At 44.9% G+C, this 21117-nt stretch overlaps 1 protein-coding gene and 2 pseudogenes across 1 annotated transcript; all 3 read left to right on the plus strand.

The window, feature by feature from the left end:
* The first annotated feature begins 9216 nt into the window (after positions 1 to 9216).
* LOC102706915 lies at positions 9217 to 11205 on the plus strand (annotated as a pseudogene).
* Positions 11206 to 13790: 2585 nt separating this feature from the next.
* LOC121053208 lies at positions 13791 to 15561 on the plus strand (annotated as a pseudogene).
* Positions 15562 to 17319: 1758 nt separating this feature from the next.
* Positions 17320 to 20052, plus strand: LOC102707466 (desmethyl-deoxy-podophyllotoxin synthase-like). The gene is made up of 2 exons (XM_040521441.1): positions 17320 to 18813; positions 18940 to 20052. The coding sequence occupies exons 1-2, from the start codon at positions 17884 to 17886 to the stop codon at positions 19561 to 19563; spliced, it is 1554 nt and encodes a 517-aa protein (XP_040377375.1). The 5' UTR covers positions 17320 to 17883; the 3' UTR covers positions 19564 to 20052.
* The last annotated feature ends 1065 nt before the right edge of the window (positions 20053 to 21117 follow it).

A 21117-nucleotide genomic window follows, 5' to 3' on the forward strand; every position in this document is an offset into this window, starting at 1 on the left:
GGTAAGCAAGAAGAGCAAGGTAAAGCCGCAGTTCCTATGATGATAAACCAGATGCAGAATTATTGGTTGCTTATGCTGATTGTGTACAAACTAGTGATCAGTGGCTTCTTGATACTAGATGCACCTATCATATGTGCCCTAATAGGGATTGGTTTGCCACCTATGAACCTGTACAAGGTGGTAATGTTTTGATGGATGATAACACGCCCTACAAAGTTACGGGCATTGGTACAATACAGATCAAGATGTTTGATGGATGTGTTAGAACATTGTCAGATGTGCGGCATATTCCCAGTTTGAAGAGAAATCTCATCTCTTTGTCTACTCTTGATCGCAAAGGATACAGATATTCCGGTGGAGACGGAATTTTGAAGGTAACAAAAGGCTCTCTTGTTGTGATGAAAGCTGACATTAATACTGCCGATTTGTACCATCTACGAGGTACTACGATAGTAGGTAATGTTGCTGCAGTTACCGATCCATTATCGAATTCCGGTGTTACTGATCTTTAGCATATGCGTCTTGGGCATATGAGTGAAATTGGTTTGGCAGAATTGAGCAAGAGAGGATTACTAGATGGACAAAACATCGGAAAGTTGAAATTTTGTGAGCATTGTATCTTTGGGAAACACAAGAGGGTGAAGTTTACCACATCTACATATACTACTGAAGGTATTCTTGATTATGTGCATTCTGACTTATGGGGTCCTACTCGTAAGAGGTCATTTGGAGGTGCTCGTTATATGATGACTATCGTTGATGATTATTCGAGAAAAGTTTGGCCCTATTTTCTAAAGCACAAATTTGAAGCATTTTCAGTATTTAAGGAGTGGTAGACTATGGTCGAAAGACAGACTGAAAGGAAGGTAAAAATCCTTCGTACTGATAATGGGATGGAATTTTGTTCTAGGCAATTTAAATCATATTGCAGGTCAGAAGGCATTGTGCGCCACTACACAGTTTCTCATACACCTCAACAGAACGGCGTAGTTGAGCGTATGAACAAGACAATTATCTCAAAGGCCCGTTGCATGCTATTAAATGCAGGTTTACCTAGACGGTTTTGGGCGGAAGCCGCTTCCACTGCTTGTTATCTCATTAATCGCTCACCCAGTTATGCCATCAATAAGAAGACTCCAATTGAGATGTGGTCTGGTTCCCCAGCTAATTATTTAAACCTGAAAGTATTTGGTTGTACTGCTTATGCTCACGTTGATAACGGTAAATTGGAGCCTAGAGCTATTAAGTGCATTTTTCTTGGTTATTCTTCTGGTGTGAAAGCCTACAAGTTATGGTGTCCTGAAACCAAAAAGATTGTGATTAGTAGAAATGTCATCTTCAATGAATTAGTTATGTTGAATGATAAGTCTTCTACTAATGTTCCTGTTGAGAGTCAGCAGAAAGCAAGCGTGCAGGTGGAGCGCTTGATCAGTTCAGGACATGCACCAGAAAAAGAGAGTATTGCCATTAACCAAGATGCACATGTTACTGAAGAGCCAGACTCTTCTGTTATTGAGCAGTCACCAAAATACTATATTGCACAAGGCAGAGCTAGACGAAATATTAAAGCCCCTCAAAGATTGATAGAAGAAGCAAACATAGTTATTAAAGCCCCTCAAAGTTTGGGACGTCTAGAGATGGACTTGTTGGTTATGTGGATTCAGATTTTGCTGGAGATTTGGATAGTAGAAGATTGCTTACAGGTTACGTTTTCACTATTGGAGGTTGTGCTGTTAGTTGGAAGGCAAGTTTGCAAGCAACTGTTGCCTTATCTACTACTGAAGCAGAGTACATGACTATTTCTGAAGCTTGCAAAGAAGCTATTTGGCTCAGATGCTTATATACTGAGCTTTGTGGAGTTACGTCTTGCATAAATATATTTTGTGACAGTCAAAGTGTAATTTGTCTTATAAAGGATGAAATGTTTCATGGGAGAACTAAGCACATTGATGTCAGATATTACTTTATTCGAGGTGTTATTGCTGATGGTGATGTTAAGGTATGCAAGATAAATACTCATGATAATCCAGTTGATATGATGACAAAATCAGTTCCTGCCACTAAGTTTGAGCTTTGCTCAAGCTTGGTTGGTGTTACGGTATAGTTCAAGAGACTATTTGGCGCGCAATCAATTTGACCTATGAGGTGTTTATTGGTGATTGATGATTTTGATGCTATAAGAGGAAATTCGTCTCAAGGTGGAGATTGTTAAATATGTGATCCGAATTGTAACTGAAATTATATTCGGATTAGTTTCCTAGTAGGTTTCTCCCAGTTGTTAGTCAGATTAGTTTCCTAATAGGTTTCTTTCGCCTTATCCTATTAGGACTCTTAGATTTTCCTCTTACATATACTCTTGCAGTCTGCATAGGAAGAGTAGAGTTCTTATTGTTTCTCCTGTATTGTAATCATATCCTCATAGTGATTATTGCCGGTTGGCGCCCGTGTTTTTTTTCGTAAAGGGTTTTCCACGTGAAATTCGTGTCTCGTTTGTGTCTTTGTTTCAAACAATAAAGGACGTAGAAGGTTCTAAATTCCTTCTCGTGGATACGTCCCGGCTTCTGTATTGTATGCAGTTGTCCGACGGAATTAGTTGTCGGGGGGAAATCAATGGCTACCCAGACCGAACGAGCAAAAGGGAAGGTTAAGAATAGCTGATCTCCGTCCTTCCTGGGTGCTTTGCATATTTCACAGCTTGCACTTTCCACTATTTTCTGTAGGATCCTAAAGGCATTTTCTACCTCAAAAGCTAGCCATTGAGACGAGAGGCTTCCCTATTTATCTCCTAGATCCTTTGTCTCTCTACAACCAATATAGAACTATTCAATATTTTCTTCGCCTTCAGATTGCGTCTGGTTGGTAGTTTATCCATTCCTAGTAGCCAAGCGAAGAATTGCATGCGCGGTGGCGCTTTGTTTCTCCACACGAAATTGTAGTTCGGGCAAATGTTTCTGACTTCAGTTCTGTGGTACAAATGTTTCGCTATGAAGTTGATATTCGGCCCTCCAAATCTCTGGGTTCTGATGTCCGGGCTTGTACTCAGTTGTGTTTCCTGCAAATTGCCGCTGAGCTCCTGTAGCTGTCATCGACAGCCTTGGGACAAACAGATTCTGAATTCCTGAATGCAGCGTGCAGCTGACATTTATATACGAGCAATTTTACAATATAACAAAAAGTAACTCGAGTTACCGGCGGGGAGGAAGAGTATAAGTTAACTTATCCGGCGTAGAAAATACTGTAATAGATAAGTATATAATTAATTAATTATTAATTATTAAAAATATAAAATAGATTAATATGATTTTTTAAAAGAACTTTTCTATACAAAATTTTTGCAAAAAATACACCGTTTAGGAGTTTGGGAAGCGTAGCGCAGAAAACGAGAGGGATAAGTTAACTTATTCGGTGGAACGAACGTGGCCCAAATCATTTCTGATCATTGGATCTAACAACGCCAAAACCTACTCAGGTGAGTAATGATTTGGTTTATGTACGGCTGCGTGGTGTGAGCGAAGAGAGCTTGGAATTTTTCTGCCAGAGGCGTTCGACCCATCCAGCAGTCAAACCAAAACGAAGTTTTCTTGCCATCCCCGACCATGGACGAGGTAATGCCTCTGTATTCTGGTAGAAGTTTCGCCAGCATGTTCCAATGCGTCCCCAAACCATCCAGAGGGCAGAGTGCTTTATTATCCAGCTGATCCCAAATCCATCCTCCCCACACGTTGCGTATTGCAGGGTTATGCACCCTTTGCTTTGGTCTAATGGGCTCCTTACCAGGCCATTCCTTGCGATCAGTTTTTGGAGCACATCCGCCACTAGAATGAAGAGGTAGAGTCAAATGGGGTCACCTTGTCTTGGTCCTCTTTTGCAATTTATCCATCTTCCCGGGATGCCGTTGAGTAGCACCGCCGATTTTGAGCTTTGTCAATAAGCATCGTATCCAGGTTATCCAGACTGCTGGAAAGCCTCTTGCTTCTAGAATGGCAAACAGGCTGTTCCACGAAACCGAATCAAAGGCTTTTGCAAAGTCTAGCTTCAATACAATAGTCCTCTTCTTTCTTTTATGGCAAGCAAACTTGGATAAGCTCTGTTGCGAAGATGAAATTCTCTGTTATACTCTTGTCATGTCCAGAAATTTCTCACACGAATTTCTGAACTTAATTGTGTATTAAAATCCTGTCCAGGACCAACCAGGGTACACAAAAAGATAATGTTGATTACATAACCATCGTTTTTAGAAACAACTGAAAATAACACTTTTTCTAACGAAAATGCAGCGGAAAGAAAGGTAGACTAGCTCTAGCGGGTACGGCTCTAGTCCACAGGCAAAGCTTCGACGGCAGACCAGCTCACTCCTGAGAGTCACCTCCATCGGATTCCACTTCTAACTCTGGAGGGAAAATTGAGCAAGGCTAAGTATAAACCACTGTACTCAACAAGTAGCACGGAAAAGAGGGGAATACATGATGCATAAGGATCATCAAGGACAGGCTTAGGGTTAGTTGCAATAAAACAGCACTTAAATAAATAATAGAGAATAAACCGAATAAAGGTAATTAAATACGTTAAAGGATAAGTAAATAACAGTTGTAAAATACCACAACACTGTCCAACGTTACATCACGTTGCAACAGGCCCAACCACTACTCAACGTTACACCACGTTGCAGTAATCCCAAGTGAAAACCAGTTTACCCAAGTCATTAAAGGTTCACTAATCACGATGAAGCTGAGAGTTCGCCCGTAACCGTGGGCACGGCTATTCGAATAGGTTATACTCTGATCAGAGGTGTACTACTGTACCCACAAGACACGACTCCACTGCACTTGAACGTGCGCCGACATACCACCATGGCATACTGGAAAGGAGACCGTGATAGGACCCGTCACATAACCCTCCCTATTTAATCGCAACGCACTTCAGGTTTCACCCCCTTCTTTACACCAAGTCGGGCAGTCCTCTCTTGTGGCTTGGTAGATCCGGAAGCAGCAGAGGCTTTCGTTACACCACGATTGCCCGTCCATACTCCATCATGCCTACCCTTGCCTTGGTACGTCAAATAGTTCAAAGCCATGCTTCAAATCCCACCTTACCCATTTCGACATGTGGTTACACTAAATTACTTCCAGGGTTTCCCGTGAACCGGTTCTTAACTGCCATGGTTGCGACTCTCAAAACCATGCACCCACAACCCACCATTATCAATATTTTAGTTGACATTAACCCGAACCGGGTAATGAATCATTATTACAACTATTCAGAACTAAGCATGATTAAATGTGATCCCATGAGCTACTTGTTCTAAGCACGGCTAAGCATTAACTTAGGCCTAACTCTAATCAAGTTACCCATGGTCTAGCATGAATAAAGATAGATAAACAACGGCATAATAATAAGGTTTACCCGAAAAATAAATACAGTAAATACTTTAATTAAAACAATGCATATTTGAATAAATAAAGCGGGGAATTTGCAATAATGGGTTCAATATGATCAAAGATGAGTGCCACTTGCCTTGCTCTGGCCCCTGGGGTACGTCAGCGACGATCTCGAAGTAAATCGGCTCTTCGATGGGGTCCGAATATAAGCGACAAAGCACAAAAATAAATAAAACAGGCAGAAACTCTACTGAAATAGTAAAAGAAAGTATTTTTAATGGATTCTTGACAATTTTATGAATTTAATGAAATTTGAATGGACCTAAACGGAGACTAGATGAATTACTTATGAATTTTAGAAGTTTTCTGGGTTTTTTAACTAAACAGAAAAGTCCTAAATCAATTATTGCGCAATTAATGGGGCTGCTGACGTCTGCGAGGAGAGAGGAGGCGCTGACGGGTGGGGACCACCTGTTGGTGGGAGAAAGGGGAGGTAGGCGGCTGACAGCTGGGCCCCACGGGAGGAGAGAGGGAGGAGGACCGGCGAGCGGCTGACAAGCCGGGCCCGCACGGCAGAGAAGGGGGGGACAAGGAGGAGGAGGGGTGGCCGACGGGTGGGGCCCGTCGGTCAGAGAGGGAGAACAGAGGAGCGGGGGAGGGGGCGCTCGGCCGACGGCGGCGACCGGCGGGTGGCAACAGCAGCGGCGCACGGCGCTGCGGCGACGGCGCGACGACGACCGGCCGGCGACGACCGACGACGGCGCACTGCCGGCGGTGACGAACGCGGTGGACCACGGAGGCGCGATGAGGATACCGGCGACGGCGCACGGGAGGGAGAGACGACGGCGGGCGCTGGTAGCGGCGACATGGCGACCGCGCGGCGACGTCGGGCGGAGTGGCGGCGGCGAGCGTTGGCAGCGCACGACACCCAGCGACGGCGGAAAAAGAGAGGGAGAGAGGAGGGGAGGGCTCACCGGCGGCGACGGAAGGCGGCAGAAAGTCGACGAGGACCCAGGACAGGTGATGACGGCTGGTGGCGCGGTCGATCGGCGGTGGCGGTGGAGAGGAGGTCGGGCGCAGTGGTGGAGGGGAGGAAGAGGCGCGAGGGCGTTCGGGTGCCCATCGGCGGCAATGGAAACCGGTGGAAGGTCAGCGAGGTCGAGACGGCGGTGGCGACGGGGAGAGGCGGCGACGTCCGGCGCAAGACGACGAGATCGAACGGCGGCGGCGAGGTGCGGAGCGCGACGGTGGTTCGGTCGAGCGGAGGAAAGGCGGCGGCGCGAGAGCGAGGGGGTTTTATAGGGGAGGGTGGTGCGGTTAGGGCGGCGAGGTAGTTGGAGACCGAGTCGGCGACGAGGCGGACTCGGCGGCGGCCGTTGCGGCGGCGGCGAAGGCGGGACGGAGGCGGACTCGGCCGACGCCCGGATCGGTCACTAACAGGCGGGCCCCGCCTGTCAGTGGCGCGAGGGAGGGGGCGGCAGACTTCACGTGACGCGGGCTAGGCGAGCGGGCGCGGAAGCTGGGCCGAGGCTGCGGCCTAGGAGGGAGGGAGGAGGCGCGCGCGGGAGAGGGAGGCCGGTCGGCTGGGCCGGCCCTGGAGGAGGAGGGAAGGAAAAAGAAAAGGGAGAAGGAAAAAGAAAAGAGGGAGGAAAATTGGACTTCGGTCCAATTTGAGAAGGGAGGGAAAAAGAAAGGCAAAAGAACGGAAAAAAGAAAGACTCACTTTTGCCGAATTTTAAATTAATTTGTTTGGCCAAATTTTATACTTCTTCAATTTGAGTTTAAATCCAGTTAATCGATTTGCGAACCTCGATTTAATTAAATTAATTTTTTTAGGGGGATTTTTCCTGAGTTGATTAAGCCAATTATTATTTACGAATTTCCTTTACGAATTTAGGCTTGGGACAAAACTCCGGGTATGACACTCCTCCCTGACAAGAAGCCGGTTTGGTGCCAGTCTATCAGATTTGCCAGTTGAGATTTGAGTCTGTTTTCTAGGCACTTGGCAATCTATCTATTATATATATATAAATTAATTGAAAAAAAAAGTCTCCACGTCATTTCTCACGGGTTAGAAATTCTTAGATTAATCGAAGGAAAATAGGAGAAAAAGAGAAAAAACGAATCGGACAAATATATATAAATATATTAAATTAAAGGAGAAAACAACTGCCATCCGTGGAGAGAGAAAAAAAGGGATTACAACGGCCATCTGCGGAGACTGTTAGCTCCTCGCCTCGCCAGCCTGCCTGCCTTGGCTTGGCCCCGGCGAATTCTTAAGAAGAAGGGTAGAAAGAGATATCATCATAATTCACGCTATAAATACAGTCTAGAAACATCTAAAATTCCGTTAAAATAACTAGATTATACATATAATTAAGGAATTAAAAATAAATAAAAATAAAAAAAGTCCTTGTGTAAATACAGTTTAGAAAAATTCAAGTTTTGATTAAAAAATTTAAAATAATTGATATTAGGGGAAGAGTGTATCTATAAATACAATTAAAAAAGATCTAAAATTACGGTTAAAAATTGGGAAAAATAAGAGAAAAGATCAATATATAAATACAATTTAGAATTACCTAAGCTAAAAAAGAGTCCATGTGTAATAAAGTTTTAAAAAAATCTAAATCTCACATTAAAAATTATAAAATAATTGATATTGACGAAAGAGTTCATCTATAAATACAATTCGAAAACATCTAAAATTCCGGTTAAAAATAATAAAAAAAAGAGTTCATGTGTAAATAAATCTTAGATTAATGGAAGTTTCCATCTATAAATACAATTTAGAAACATCTAAAATTTCGGTTAAAGAAGAACCAGCTTAGAAATACAACTTTGGAATTAAAAATAAAGAAAAATAAAAAAGAGTCCATGTGTAATTATAATTTAGTAATATTCAAATCTCGATTAAAAATTTTAAGATAATTGATATTGAGGGAAGAGTCCACCTATAAATACACTTTAGAAAGATCTAAAATTTCGGTTAAAATTGAGAAAAATTAATAGAAAAAGTCAATATATAAATACAATTTATAGGTATCTAAAACATGAATTATAAATTAAATATTATATATAAAAGAGTTCATGTACAGGTATAGTTTAGAATACGTGTAAATTAATAATTGAAAAGTAATTATTATCAAGATAAGAAACTATATATAGCTATAATTTATAATGATATTAGCCGCGCAATATGCGCGAGCGCTAGTTATGTTCACTGAGCAATTCTGCAGGGATATAGGACGCAAACCATCAGGTGTGTTCTCTTTTCCTGGTTTGTGCAGCAAGATAATGAACGTTAATAACACGTCTATATAAATTTTCCTATGAATTATTTTAAAACCATTAATAAGTTGTCTGCTTTAAATTCAATCCCCTCTGGGCCTCTCAACTGCCAGCTGGGGTCAATTAATCTTTTTTCTTTTTCTTTCTTGTATTTATTTTCCTTATACCAAAATCCTCGTAGTTAGGATACATTTCATCTTCCAAACTTTTCACGGTGACGTGATCAGTGATACGTGAGCCTCATCACCTTCCAGGCCCACGTGTACAGAGGCAAATACCATCGCATGATCTCTCCCTCCGCAAAGCCAGCGGCCACCGCTGAAGTCTACCAACTCTGCATGCAGATCAAAAAACGGACAAACTTGATTACACCATCATGCATTCACCTAGCACATTGTATCTCTTGCAGCCATGCATGCATCAGCTCGCTTTGGAAGTTCATCACTAATCACTACTAAGCACGAGATTACTCCCATGGCGACAAAATCCAACTCACCACAGCGACTCGTCTATATATGTACTTGCCATGGAGTGCTCTGTGTTGGCCATGGCCATGGATGCCATGGAGAAGGTGGTGTGGTGCCTCTGCTTCCTCTTGCTGGGTCTCGTGGCCTTCAGGTTGACGACGACAAAGCGTGGTGGCAATGGCGGGCTGAGGCTGCCGCCTGGGCCGTGGCGGCTGCCGGTGGTCGGGAACCTGCACCAGGTCATGGCGCGCGGACCGCTCGTGCACCGCACCATGGCCGACATGGCGCGCCGGCTCGGCGCGCCGCTCATGTCGCTCAGGCTCGGCGAGGTCCCCGTCGTGGTCGCGTCGTCGGCGGACGCCGCCAGGGAGATCATGAGGACGCACGACGCGAGGTTCGCCACGCGGCCGTGGAACCCGACGACACGGAGGCTGAGACCCGACGGCGAGGGCGTGGTGTTCGCGACGTACGGCGCGCTGTGGCGGCAGCTCCGCAAGCTGTGCATCGTCGAGCTGCTCAGCTCGCGGCGCGTCCGGTCGTTCCGCCGCGTCCGCGAGGAGGAGGTGCGCCGCCTCGTCGCCGCCGTGGCCGCGGCCGCGCGCCGCCCGCCCGGCGGCGAGGCCGTGAACGTCAGCGAGCGGATCACGGCGGTGATCACGGACGCGACGATGAGGACCATGATCGGGGACAGGTTCGAGAGGCGCGACGAGTTCCTGCAGGAGCTCGCGGAGATCGTCAAGATCGGCTCCGGGTTCAGCCTCGACGACCTGTTCCCGTCGTGGCGTCTCGCCGGCGCCATCGGCGGCATGACGCGCCGCGCCGAGGCGAACCACCGGAAGACGTACGAGCTGATGGACTGCGTGTTCCGGCAGCACGAGCAGCGGAGGGCTCATGTCGCTGCGCCGGCTGATGGCGCCATGGAGGAGGAGGAGGAGGAGGACCTGGTTGACGTGCTCTTCAGGATACAGAAAGATGGTGGCCTCGAGGTGCCTCTCACCATGGGCAACATCAAAGCAATAATCCTGGTAAGTGCTACTACTGGTTAATGCTCCGTCTTAAAATAAGATCATTTTAGTCATTCTATTTTATCCTAAAATAAGTTTATTTTTAAGTAATAATTATATTGAAGCATGTGAAATAAAGAATAAATGAATTGAAAATGGATAAGTAGGGGATAATTATATTGGGATTCGATTAAGTGAATGGTATTATAGTCTTTTAGCTTTTGTATGTGTAGGTGTGTGATGAGTGAAAATAAAATTATTTTGGAACGGATGATATTACCTTTGTTTCGTATTCTAAGATTTTCTGGCCAAAAATTCATCGCTTAGGGCCAAAAAAGTTATAATATGGAATAAATAGAGTATTTCAGAACATGATAAATGAATACATGATGTTTAGTTTAGATACATTTTTAAGAACATCTTTTGAAGAGTTAAGTCTCACCTTGTTTTCCAACAGGACCTCTTCAATGCAGGGAGTGAGACATCAGCAAATACTCTCCAGTGGGTTATGTCAGAGCTAATGAGAAACCCAAAAGTGATGAAGAAGGTACAAGCAGAGCTAAGGAACAATCTGCAAGGTAAGGCAACAGTGACTGAAGATGATCTTCCAAACCTAAAGTACTTGAAGCTCGTCATCAAGGAGACACTTAGGCTGCATCCAGTGTTGCCCTTACTTTCCCAAGAGAGTGTCGCGAGGAGTGCAATGTCGGCGGGTATGACGTGCCCAAATATACAACTGTTTTTATAAATGTATGGGCAATCAACAGGGACACTAAATATTGGGACATGCCTGAGATGTTTATACCAGAGAGGTTTGACAATTGTATAATTGACTTCAAGGGTACGGACTTCGAGTTTATACCATTTGGGGCTGGAAGGAGGATGTGTCCTGGCATAGCATTTGCACAATTCAACATGGAGCTTGTGCTCGCTGCACTCCTATACCACTTTGATTGGGAGCTTCCTAGTGGTATGTTGCCCGAAGAGCTCGACATGATGGAGGATATGGGCCTGTCCGTTCGTAGGAAGAATGATCTTTACCTCGTGTGCCTCTGTAGGCTGTAGTCTCTAATGAAGTACTTATATGTCAGGTCATGCATTATGATGTGCCTAGTGACTTAATAAATTTGTTGCTTGAGCTAACACTTTCTTATTTTGTATTTGCCAAGGAATTAAAGTGATTTCAGAAAGAGATAAACAACATCTATTACCCCAACGTGGTTTGATAATATGTATACATGAAAAGAGTGGAAAAAAATTTGAGCATACTAACCTTTCTTTGATCCTAGATATTTTGTGGACTTCCGCGAGTGCTGATACCGATCACTATTGGATCTTGCACACAGAACTAAATGACTATCTTGTCTACTCAAATGTGACTTGGAAGGAAATACTAACATGTGACCATTGATCATCCGATAAACTAACAGTAAACTGTTCTCGGTGATTGGGGGCGATTTGGAACGTAGAGTAGAAAGAAAAGGGAAAGGTGCGAGGTAACGGGCGTGAAACATAAGTGGAGAAAAATAAAATAATATTAGTGGAAACTACGTGTTATAATTAATATATCATTAGAAAAGTAAGACTAGAGCACATATCCTATAGCTACAATAACATAGCACGAGGAAGGGACAAGGTTGTCTCAATTGCCGAGACATAAAAGTTGCTTTAGGTTGGCTCTTTCTCTCTTACTTTCTTGAAGACAAAATTCTCTAGCATGGGTTTATACGTTGCCCAGAGGTGTTAGCTTAGTTTGGATAGGATAGAAAATAACTTTAGATTTGCTAACAAATTAATCTTGAGCATGTTTCCATCATCTCTAACTCTACAGTACAAGCTCAACTCCGCAACCGCTACTTTTGCCTTCATGCTAGCCTGGCTCTATAGCCTAGATACGTATTAGCTTATCACATGGCTACTGCTTCAATCCACTTCATTTTGGCCTTCGTTTGGCCTATTATCACTATATGCCAATCTATCCCTCTGCACGGTCTAAACATAATTAATAACATGCCCACCGGCTATAAGATGTATAAGATAGAGATTGAGTAGTCTTGTTCACTCGACATTGTGAGATAGGGAAAATTGATCGCTATTGGCTCCTCTAAGAGAGCATGGCGGCCACTATAGTAACCAATACAACTTTTCTAATACATGGAGCATATTGAGTAATCTGTAACGGTAGGCATTTCCTATACAACACATCTCATTTTTAAGGATCGGGATGGTATTACTTTCATGTATACGAGAGTTTATCTTAATTATTTAAGAAGATCGCACCCAATAATACGGTAATAAATGAAGCAAATAATGATGGGTGGTTAAATTAGGAAAGAAATAGCCAAAATAATAAATTTTAAATGCTAGATATACTTATATATTTATGAACTAGGAGGAAGTATTCACACCACTCGTACAAGCCTAATTAAAGTGCCAGTTGTACGTCTAGACAGCTCTAGGTACGTTGATTCTCTCTCTATCTCTAAGAATTAAACTCCAGCCAGTTGATTTTTTTTTTTTGCCTAGCGGTGTGTTTGTATTCTTAAAAGCATGAAATAGTTCCAGTGCTGCCAAATGAACTTCACAACGGCAGTGTTGACTCTAGCCTTATGACGTGTAGTTTACGGAATAGGCAAAATTTGCTACAGGCCATCGAAAAAACACGTAATTAGTCGGTGGACACGGTAAAATCATAAATTTATCGTAGGGCACCACAAAAATATGATAATTAGCTAGTAGACACTCTGGCCATTATTTTATTAATTTTGGAGTCAAACATTTTAAAAATGACAAGATTGCCCTCGGTGGCTAACCAGTTATGCTGACTGGGTCCGGTCGAACCGGACTCTGTCGGTCTGGGCGTCGCACCACACCCGAACCCTAGTCTACAGGGCGACTGAGCAGGCGTCGGCGGCGACGACCCAGCTGCGGCGAGGGCGGCAGCGGCCTGGCCACCGAGGGCAATCTTATTATTTTTAAAAATTTGGACTCTAAAATTAATAAAATAATGGCCGAACTGTCTACTAGCTAATTACCATTTTTTTTATGCCCTACAATAAATTCATGATCTTACGGTGTCCACCGGCTAATTACACATTTTTTGATGTCCTGTAGCAAATTTTGCCTAAGGAATATAATGTACTCCTATCAACATGTGCTAAATGATATATTTGTAGCTATCACCCTCATATTTTTACTTATGCTTATATTTATAAGCCAAAAATTAAACTTTTTAATCTTAAACTTGAAGTTGATTTTGGGATTTTTCAAAAGTTAATTTTCCAATCCTAGATTTTAGATCGCTAAAAACACGTATATAAAAAATTTTATTCATAAATTATTTTCCAATTACAAATATGTCTATAGCGGTGCGTACGCGTCCCTATCTTCTATATGTAATCGAAAAAAAAATAAAAATAAAATGCACTCCCCTTATATTTGAAGCAAGCTCTCCCTCACTGGACAATTGTCCAACCATGCACAAGGGTACTGCATTTGTCTTTTCTACTTCACTAACTTTATAATTCTGAACTAATATGTTGACTTAATTAATTATGTGCCAAAATCCTCCAGGTTGGAAGCCTTTGCTGCCACCAACTTTTTTCTCTCGTGTATATATAGCCAGCTGCATTTTGTCCATGGAGCACTGCACCACCGGCCACCACCACAGCCGCCATGGACATGGAGAAGGTCGCGTGCTTCGCCGCGGCCGCCGTTGTTGTGGTTCTCTTGCTCGCCCGCCGGCTCGTCGCGCCGCCGCGGGAGTGGGGCGGGCTGAACCTGCCGCCCAGCCCGCCGCGGCTGCCGTTCGTCGGCAGCTTCCACCTCCTCCGCCGCAGCCCGCTCGTGCACCGCGCGCTGGCCGACGTCGCGCGGCAGCTCGGCGCGCCGCTCATGTACATGAGGATCGGGGAGGTGCCGGCCATCGTCGCCTCGTCCGCCGACGCCGCCCGCGAGATCATGAAGACGCACGACGTCAAGTTCGCGTCGCGGCCGTGGCCGCCGACCATCCGGAAGCTGCGCGCGCAGGGGAAGGGCATTTTCTTCGCGCCCTACGGCGCGCTGTGGCGGCAGCTCCGCAAGGTCTGCATCGTCAAGCTGCTCAGCGTGCGGCGCGTCGGCTCGTTCCGCGCCGTGCGCGAGGAGGAGGCCGGCCGCCTCGTCGCCGCCATCGCCGCGACGCCGCCGGGCGAGGCCGTGAACCTCACCGAGCGGATCGAGGTCGTCATCGCGGACACGACGATGCGGCCCATGATCGGGCAGAGGTTCGAGAGGCGGGAGGACTTCCTCGAGATGCTCCCGGAGATCGTCAAGATCGCCTCCGGGTTCAGCCTCGACGACCTGTTCCCGTCGTCGTGGCTCGCCAGCGCGATCGGCGGCTCGACGCGTCGCGGCGAGGCGTGCCACCGGAGGTCCTACGAGCTGGTGGACTGCGCCTTCCGCTAGCGCCAGCAGCGAAGGAACGCCATGGCCGCGCCGCCAGCTGACATCGCCGTGAAGGAGGAGGATGACTTGATGGACGAGCTCATCAGGATATACAAGGAAGGCAGCCTCGAGGTGCCTCTTACTGCAGGCAACATGAAAGCCGTCATCCTAGTTAAGTAACATGCTACTTCTCTGAATCTTCAGATAAAACTTTTCTACTGATCTAATTTTTCAGATAAAAAGTTTCCACTACTCTGAATTATTTTTTTGAAGGAGAACATTTATGTGTTTAACTTGATGTAGAATATCTATGTTCCTTTGTATTTTTTGTTTATCAGGTTAAAGTTTCTCATAGGTTGCATTTGGTGTTGCACAGGATCTCTTTGGTGCTGGAAGTGAGACATCGTCTGATGCACTCCAATGGGCGATCTCAGAGCTGATAAGAAACCCAAGAATGATGAGAAAGCACAGAACGAAGTAGGGAGCGTTCTCAAAGGGAAGCCATCAGTGACCGAAGCCGACGTGGCAGACCTAAAGTACTTGAAGATGATCGTCATGGAGACCCATCGGCTGCATCCGGTGTTGCCATTGCTCATCCCAAGGGAGTGCCAACAAACCTGCCAGATCATGGGGTACGATGTGCCTAAGGGCAGCATCATACTCATCAACTCATGGACGATAAGTAGGGATCCAAAGTATTGGGACGACGCTGAGACATTCAAACCAGAGCGGTTTGAGGATGGAGAGATTGACCTCAAGGGCGCGGATTATGAGTTCACCCCATTTGGAGCTGGACGAAGGATCTGCCCTGGCTTGGCATTAGCTCAAGCCAGCATAGAGCTCATCCTCGCCACTCTACTCTACCACTTTGACTGGGAACTGCCCAACGGAGCAGCGCCAGATGAGCTGGACATGGACGAGGAGATGGGCATCACTATCCGAAGGAAGAAAGATCTTTACCTTCTTCCAACTGTCCGTGTGCCCCTTGCTACATAGCAGCTAGCTATTTCAATGTGATCAATTAGTAATGTTCTGTGTGTGACACCTCTATATGAGAGTCACACAAGATGTACTCATCACCCGTGGCAACTTAAATAAACCAACTGAGTTATCCTAGTTTTCTCCATGTCTAAGTTAATTTTAAGAAGGTGATTGGTTTTTATGTTCAACTGTGGTGATTTGTGGCAATGAGATTCATGTGGTAAAGAATCATTAGAAAAGAAAAACGAGAAAAATCCCTATACGACAGCAAGGGAAATATACATGACTAGGAGATGAGTCTTCGTGTCAAGAGAAAGAATGACCTCCACCTTTGCCCCATCATCCATGTGCCACAAGCTCTCTCGCTGAACGCCACACTAGAGAAAACTTCCTACGTATGCGTAGAGAATAATTTTACTGCCATTGAGAAATCATCGGGAGCTACTGCATTTTCTATTTTCTAGTGTTCAATTTGGTACATTCATTTACAAACCTCAATGCAAAAAAATTTTAAATGTAAATTTTGGTATCTAGAAGTCCCTCATCACATATAGTAAAATTGTCTATATAAAGATAGTAGCTAATTAAAACTATGTATTTTCAAAAAAATCAAGATCAAACTGAATATTTCTGAACTATTTTCACCCCTACTTGCCATATGCATGTAGCAGCCAGGGTTCTGGGTTTCGGACCGAATGAGCCGAAATTCACCGAAATTCGCCCATTTCGGTATGGCCCAAGACAACTAGAAACCGGCCAAATAATTTCAGCCCATTTTGAAAAATGCGACTGGCCCAAGATCCATATAATCCCACCTATACATTCTCTAGGTATATAAGTGCAAGCAACACATTAGAAAACCCTAACTTTCTTTTTCTTCCCTCTTCACTCCCCTGCTGGCGGCTGTGCTTCAAGCCGGCGACGGGGAGGCATGATTAGCAAGCTGGAGGCGAGGATTAGCTGCTCCGTTATCCTCCTCTCTCCCTAGCTCCATCTTCCCCTGTTCCCCTCCATCTCTCGTGGTGGCGACCCAGTCATAGCGGTGCCGTCGGTGGTCAAGAAAATGGCCGCAGCAATTGGAGGCACAACATTGCAGCCCCAGATGCATTGGTTGGTGATGATGTGGCGACGAGAGGAGCTGCAGCAAGGCAAGCGGCAAGGTCGCCACTAGCATGTGAAGGTAAGAACAAAGTAGTCTGATGCTTGTACGTATTTGTTTTAGCAATATTAATTGGAATTTGTTCATGGAATTTTCTGCGTAGTATCTGTACAGAGAATGAATGAATCTTCTAATTTTCCATGTGTGATAATGCTGGTATGATCCTATGAATGTTGTTCACATCTATTTACATTGCAAATGCAGTTATAAACTTTCACATTAATTTGTAGTTACCATTATTTTGCTTGTTATGGTCCTATGATCATTTTACCTATTTTTGCTGTTGTTTGTTTGAATTTTGTGTGAAATTCGGTCAAATTTCATCCGAATTTTCCGAAATTCATCAATTTCGGTATGTGCCGAAATTTTTATGCAATTGAATCCCAGAACCCTGGTAGCAGCTTCTTTAGTGTTCATCAGATTATTAAGAGTTTCTAAACCTAATTGCCATATGCATTTTTTTCCCAAAAATTGCACTATCGCATGTTTTTCTCGTTACACCTAAGTTCCATATAAGTTACCCTGCAGTTACATCTAATTACGATATAGTTATACTATATTTATATTTGACAAAATTTGGGGAGGATTTCCCCCTAAAAGTTATATACGTAGTTCCTACTAGATATTTTGGTCGTTTTGAAAACTTATTTTACGGTTAGGATGTTGGCGTCGTCCTATTCAATGTCGGCGCCAGTAACGCCGACGGTAAAGAAAATCCATTTGTATAATAAATTTTTCTAAATATCTATCTGTAAAATAATTTTTTAAAAAGAACCGAAATATCAAATTTCCAGGTTCCTACTAATATGCATAGCCTCAGAGTATATATATAGCAAGGAAAACAAATTTGAGCGTGGGCCGTTGCATTTCAGCCCAACACCAAGTCCCAATTAGCAGCAAAATTATCTTTCTTTCTTTCTTTCTTTCTCGCGCCGAATTTTGAATTTTCGATGCGGACAAGGCGCGCCGCTCGCGCGCCACTTGAAGTACTACGCGACGCACGGGAGCATGCAATGGCGGCACGGCGCCGCGCCGCCGCCGCCCGCCGCGCCGTGGCGACACGCGGCACCTGCACGTGCCTCGCAGATTGAGCGGTGCCTGCGTGCGTGAGCGTATATGTTCCCTAGCCTAGCTGGCCGGCGTTGCAGTGCAGTGCACTCGCGCTGGATCTGATCGCCATGTATCACGTCGTCGCCTGCGTCGTCGTCGTCCTCGTCGTGTTCGCGCCGCTGCTCCTCGTCATGCTTTCGATGAAGCTGACGAGGAGCGGTAGGGATGGGGTGAGGCTGCCGCCCGGCCCGTGGCGGCTGCCGGTCATCGGGAGCCTGCACCACGTGATGGGCGAGCGGCTCCTCCACCGCGCCATGGCCGACCTCGCGCGCCGGCTGGACGCGCCGCTCATGTACCTCAAGCTCGGGGAGGTCCACGTCGTGGTGGCCTCGTCGCCCGACGCCGCCCGCGAGATCATGCGGACGCACGACGTCGCCTTCGCCGGCCGCGCGCTGACCCCCACCGCGCAGGGCCTGCGGCCCGGCGGCGAGGGGCTGGCGCTCGCGCCGTACGGTGCGCTGTGGCGGCAGCTCCGCAAGATCTGCGTCGTGGAGCTGCTCAGCGCGCGCCGCGTCCGGTCGTTCCGCCGCGTCCGCGAGGAGGAGGTCGGCCGCCTCGTCGACGCGCTCGCCGCCGCCGCGTCGTCCGGGGAGACCGTCAACTTCACCGAGCGGATCGCGGCGGTCGTCTCGGACTCGTCGGTGCGCGCCATGATCGGGGACAGGTTCGAGAGACGGGACGAGTTCCTGGCGGGGCTCGCCGAGCAAGTAAAGCTCCTCGGCGGGTTCAGCCTCGACGACCTGTTCCCGTCGTCGAGGCTGGCGAGCGCCATCGGCGGCACGGTGCGGCGAGCGGAGGCGAGCCGCAAGAAGCTCTTCGAGCTTATGGACTGCGTCATCCGGCAGCACCAGGAGCGGAGGGCTGAGGCCGCGGCGGACGCCGGCGCCGGCGTGGAGGACGACAAGCACCAAGACATCATAGACGTGCTCCTAACCATACACAAACAAGGAGAGCTCGAGACGCCTCTCACCATGGAACAAATCAAAGCCGTTATCCTTGTAAGTAAAAGTCATATATTGCTGAAAATTCTATGTTCTTACATACAATCAATTAGTTTGTACCATTGAGGTTAATCTAAAATTTGTGGAGTTTTTCTCATAGAAACTATTAACTTTTTTGCCTAGGATCTCTTTAGTGGAGGGAGCGAGACGTCTGCAGATACGATTCAATGGGCCATGTCAGAGCTGATGAGAAACCCAAGAGTAATGAAAAAGATACAGGCTGAGCTACGTGACAAACTTAAAGGGAAGCCAATAATGACTGAGGATGACTTGTCTAATCTAAATTACTTGAAGCTCATTATCAAGGAGACTCTAAGGCTTCACCCTGTCGCTCCACTGCTTATTCCAAGAGAATGTCGTGAGGCGTGCAAGATTATGGGGTATGATATTCCAAAAGGCACCACTGTATTTGTTAACGTGTGGGCTATTGGCAGAGATCCCAATTACTGGGATGACGCTGAGGAGTTTAGACCAGAGCGATTTGAAAACAATACGGTTGACTACAAAGGTATGGACTTCGAGTTCATACCTTTTGGTGCGGGGAGAAGGATGTGCACTGGTATGGCCTTTGCAGAAGCCACCATGGACCTAATGCTTGGCTCATTGCTCTACCACTTCGATTGGGAGCTTCCTTGTGGAACAAGGGCAGTTGAGCTAGATATGACAGAGGAGATGGGTCTCACCGTCAAAAGAAAGGATGATCTTTACCTCCACCCTATCCTTCGTGTGCCCCAAGCTCAAAACTAGCTCAAAACTCTTATGTAAGATAGAGTATATGCTCCTTATGTAGGTAAATAAAAGGGATAATATTAGCGAAATATCAACAAGTATAAAAAAGAAGTGGTCAAACGCTAAAATAAATAGTAACTATATTAAAACAGAAATCTAGAGGAGTCAATGTTAACTATATTGAAGGATACAAACTTCAATACAAAATGCATCTGCAAGTTCCATTTCTAGGGCATGCTAGATTATGCTATTCAAGAATTGCATAGTTTTTTCCACGATAAATTAATACATTAAGGTTGAGCAGAAAAATATGTATAAGTTTTGCATGGTAACATATCTTTAACATGATGCTGGGTTGGCCTAACTTTCTTTATAGGCAAGTGCTTCCCTTTTTAGGAATTTTTTGCCAGGAACTTCATCCAAAACGAATCAACTAGGTGGAGAACTAGAGTGCTCTCAACCACACTAAGCAGAACATTTGTGACATCAACAACATTGTGGTGATCCTCTTTACAGATAAACTCAAGGCAATCTGGTAGCCACCCTCATCTCTCCAAAACTAACAGCAATTACAGGCCTTGGATTTAGCTTCAATGACTCCAGTCTAATGGAGTTTCAGAGAATATGAAGTGCCAACTCCAGCTGATCTTTTTTATCATAAAATCTCGTAATGTCGACGATTTTGACATGGGAGTAAGAGGGTGTGAGGAAAGACTCAGCTCACCCTGATCCTGACTATATTGTAGATGATTATGCAACATCCGCATCTGTAAAAAAAATGTAAAAAAATGAAGATAGTGGATGAAGTCACCCAAAAAAAAGAGCCACATACTACCTCCTTTCCAAAATATAGGTAGCAGTGAAAACAAGGATATGGTAGAGGGTTTATAGAAATCCGAAGTATATGAATGTCAATTTAGATAGTACTGTGCAGATGCGGATGGCGGATATGGTATCAACAAAATCTAACAGATGTGAATTGATCATGAGAGGACTATCACAAGCCACTGAGTGAGCAAGCGGCGGAGGAAGCCAAGTGCCAAGAGGGTGGAAGGATATTCAAATTGCTAAGAAATTTATTAGAGTTCAGATAAATCTCAATGTTAACTATTCTTTCTACTCCCTTCGCCTAATTACATATTTATATATTATAAGTCATTTTAGATTTTGTTTAAGTCGAACATCTTCAAGTTTGACTAAATTTATAGCAATGTGTATTAATATATGCAACTCAAAATTAGTTTTATTAAATCCATCATTAGATAAAATGTTATTGTATATTTATTTTATGTTGCAGATGTTATAATATTTTTCTATAAACTTGGTTAAGCTTAAAGATATCTGACTTGGAACAAATCCAAATAACTTGTAACATGAAAATGGAGGGAGTAATTAATAAATTTATCTAACTTGTCAAATTTGATAAAATTCCAAGAGGGAGTGAGATGATTATAACGCATACACAATAAGAAGAAACATGAGGGAAAAAAGAAATAAAAATGGACTTGGCTACAAACCCAAAACCCGTTAGTTCTTAACCATGTAACAAAGGCAATAAATAAGGTTTGCTAA

Source organism: Oryza brachyantha, chromosome 2 (assembly GCF_000231095.2).
Source record: "Oryza brachyantha chromosome 2, ObraRS2, whole genome shotgun sequence".
In the NCBI taxonomy this organism is placed as follows: domain Eukaryota; kingdom Viridiplantae; phylum Streptophyta; class Magnoliopsida; order Poales; family Poaceae; genus Oryza; species Oryza brachyantha.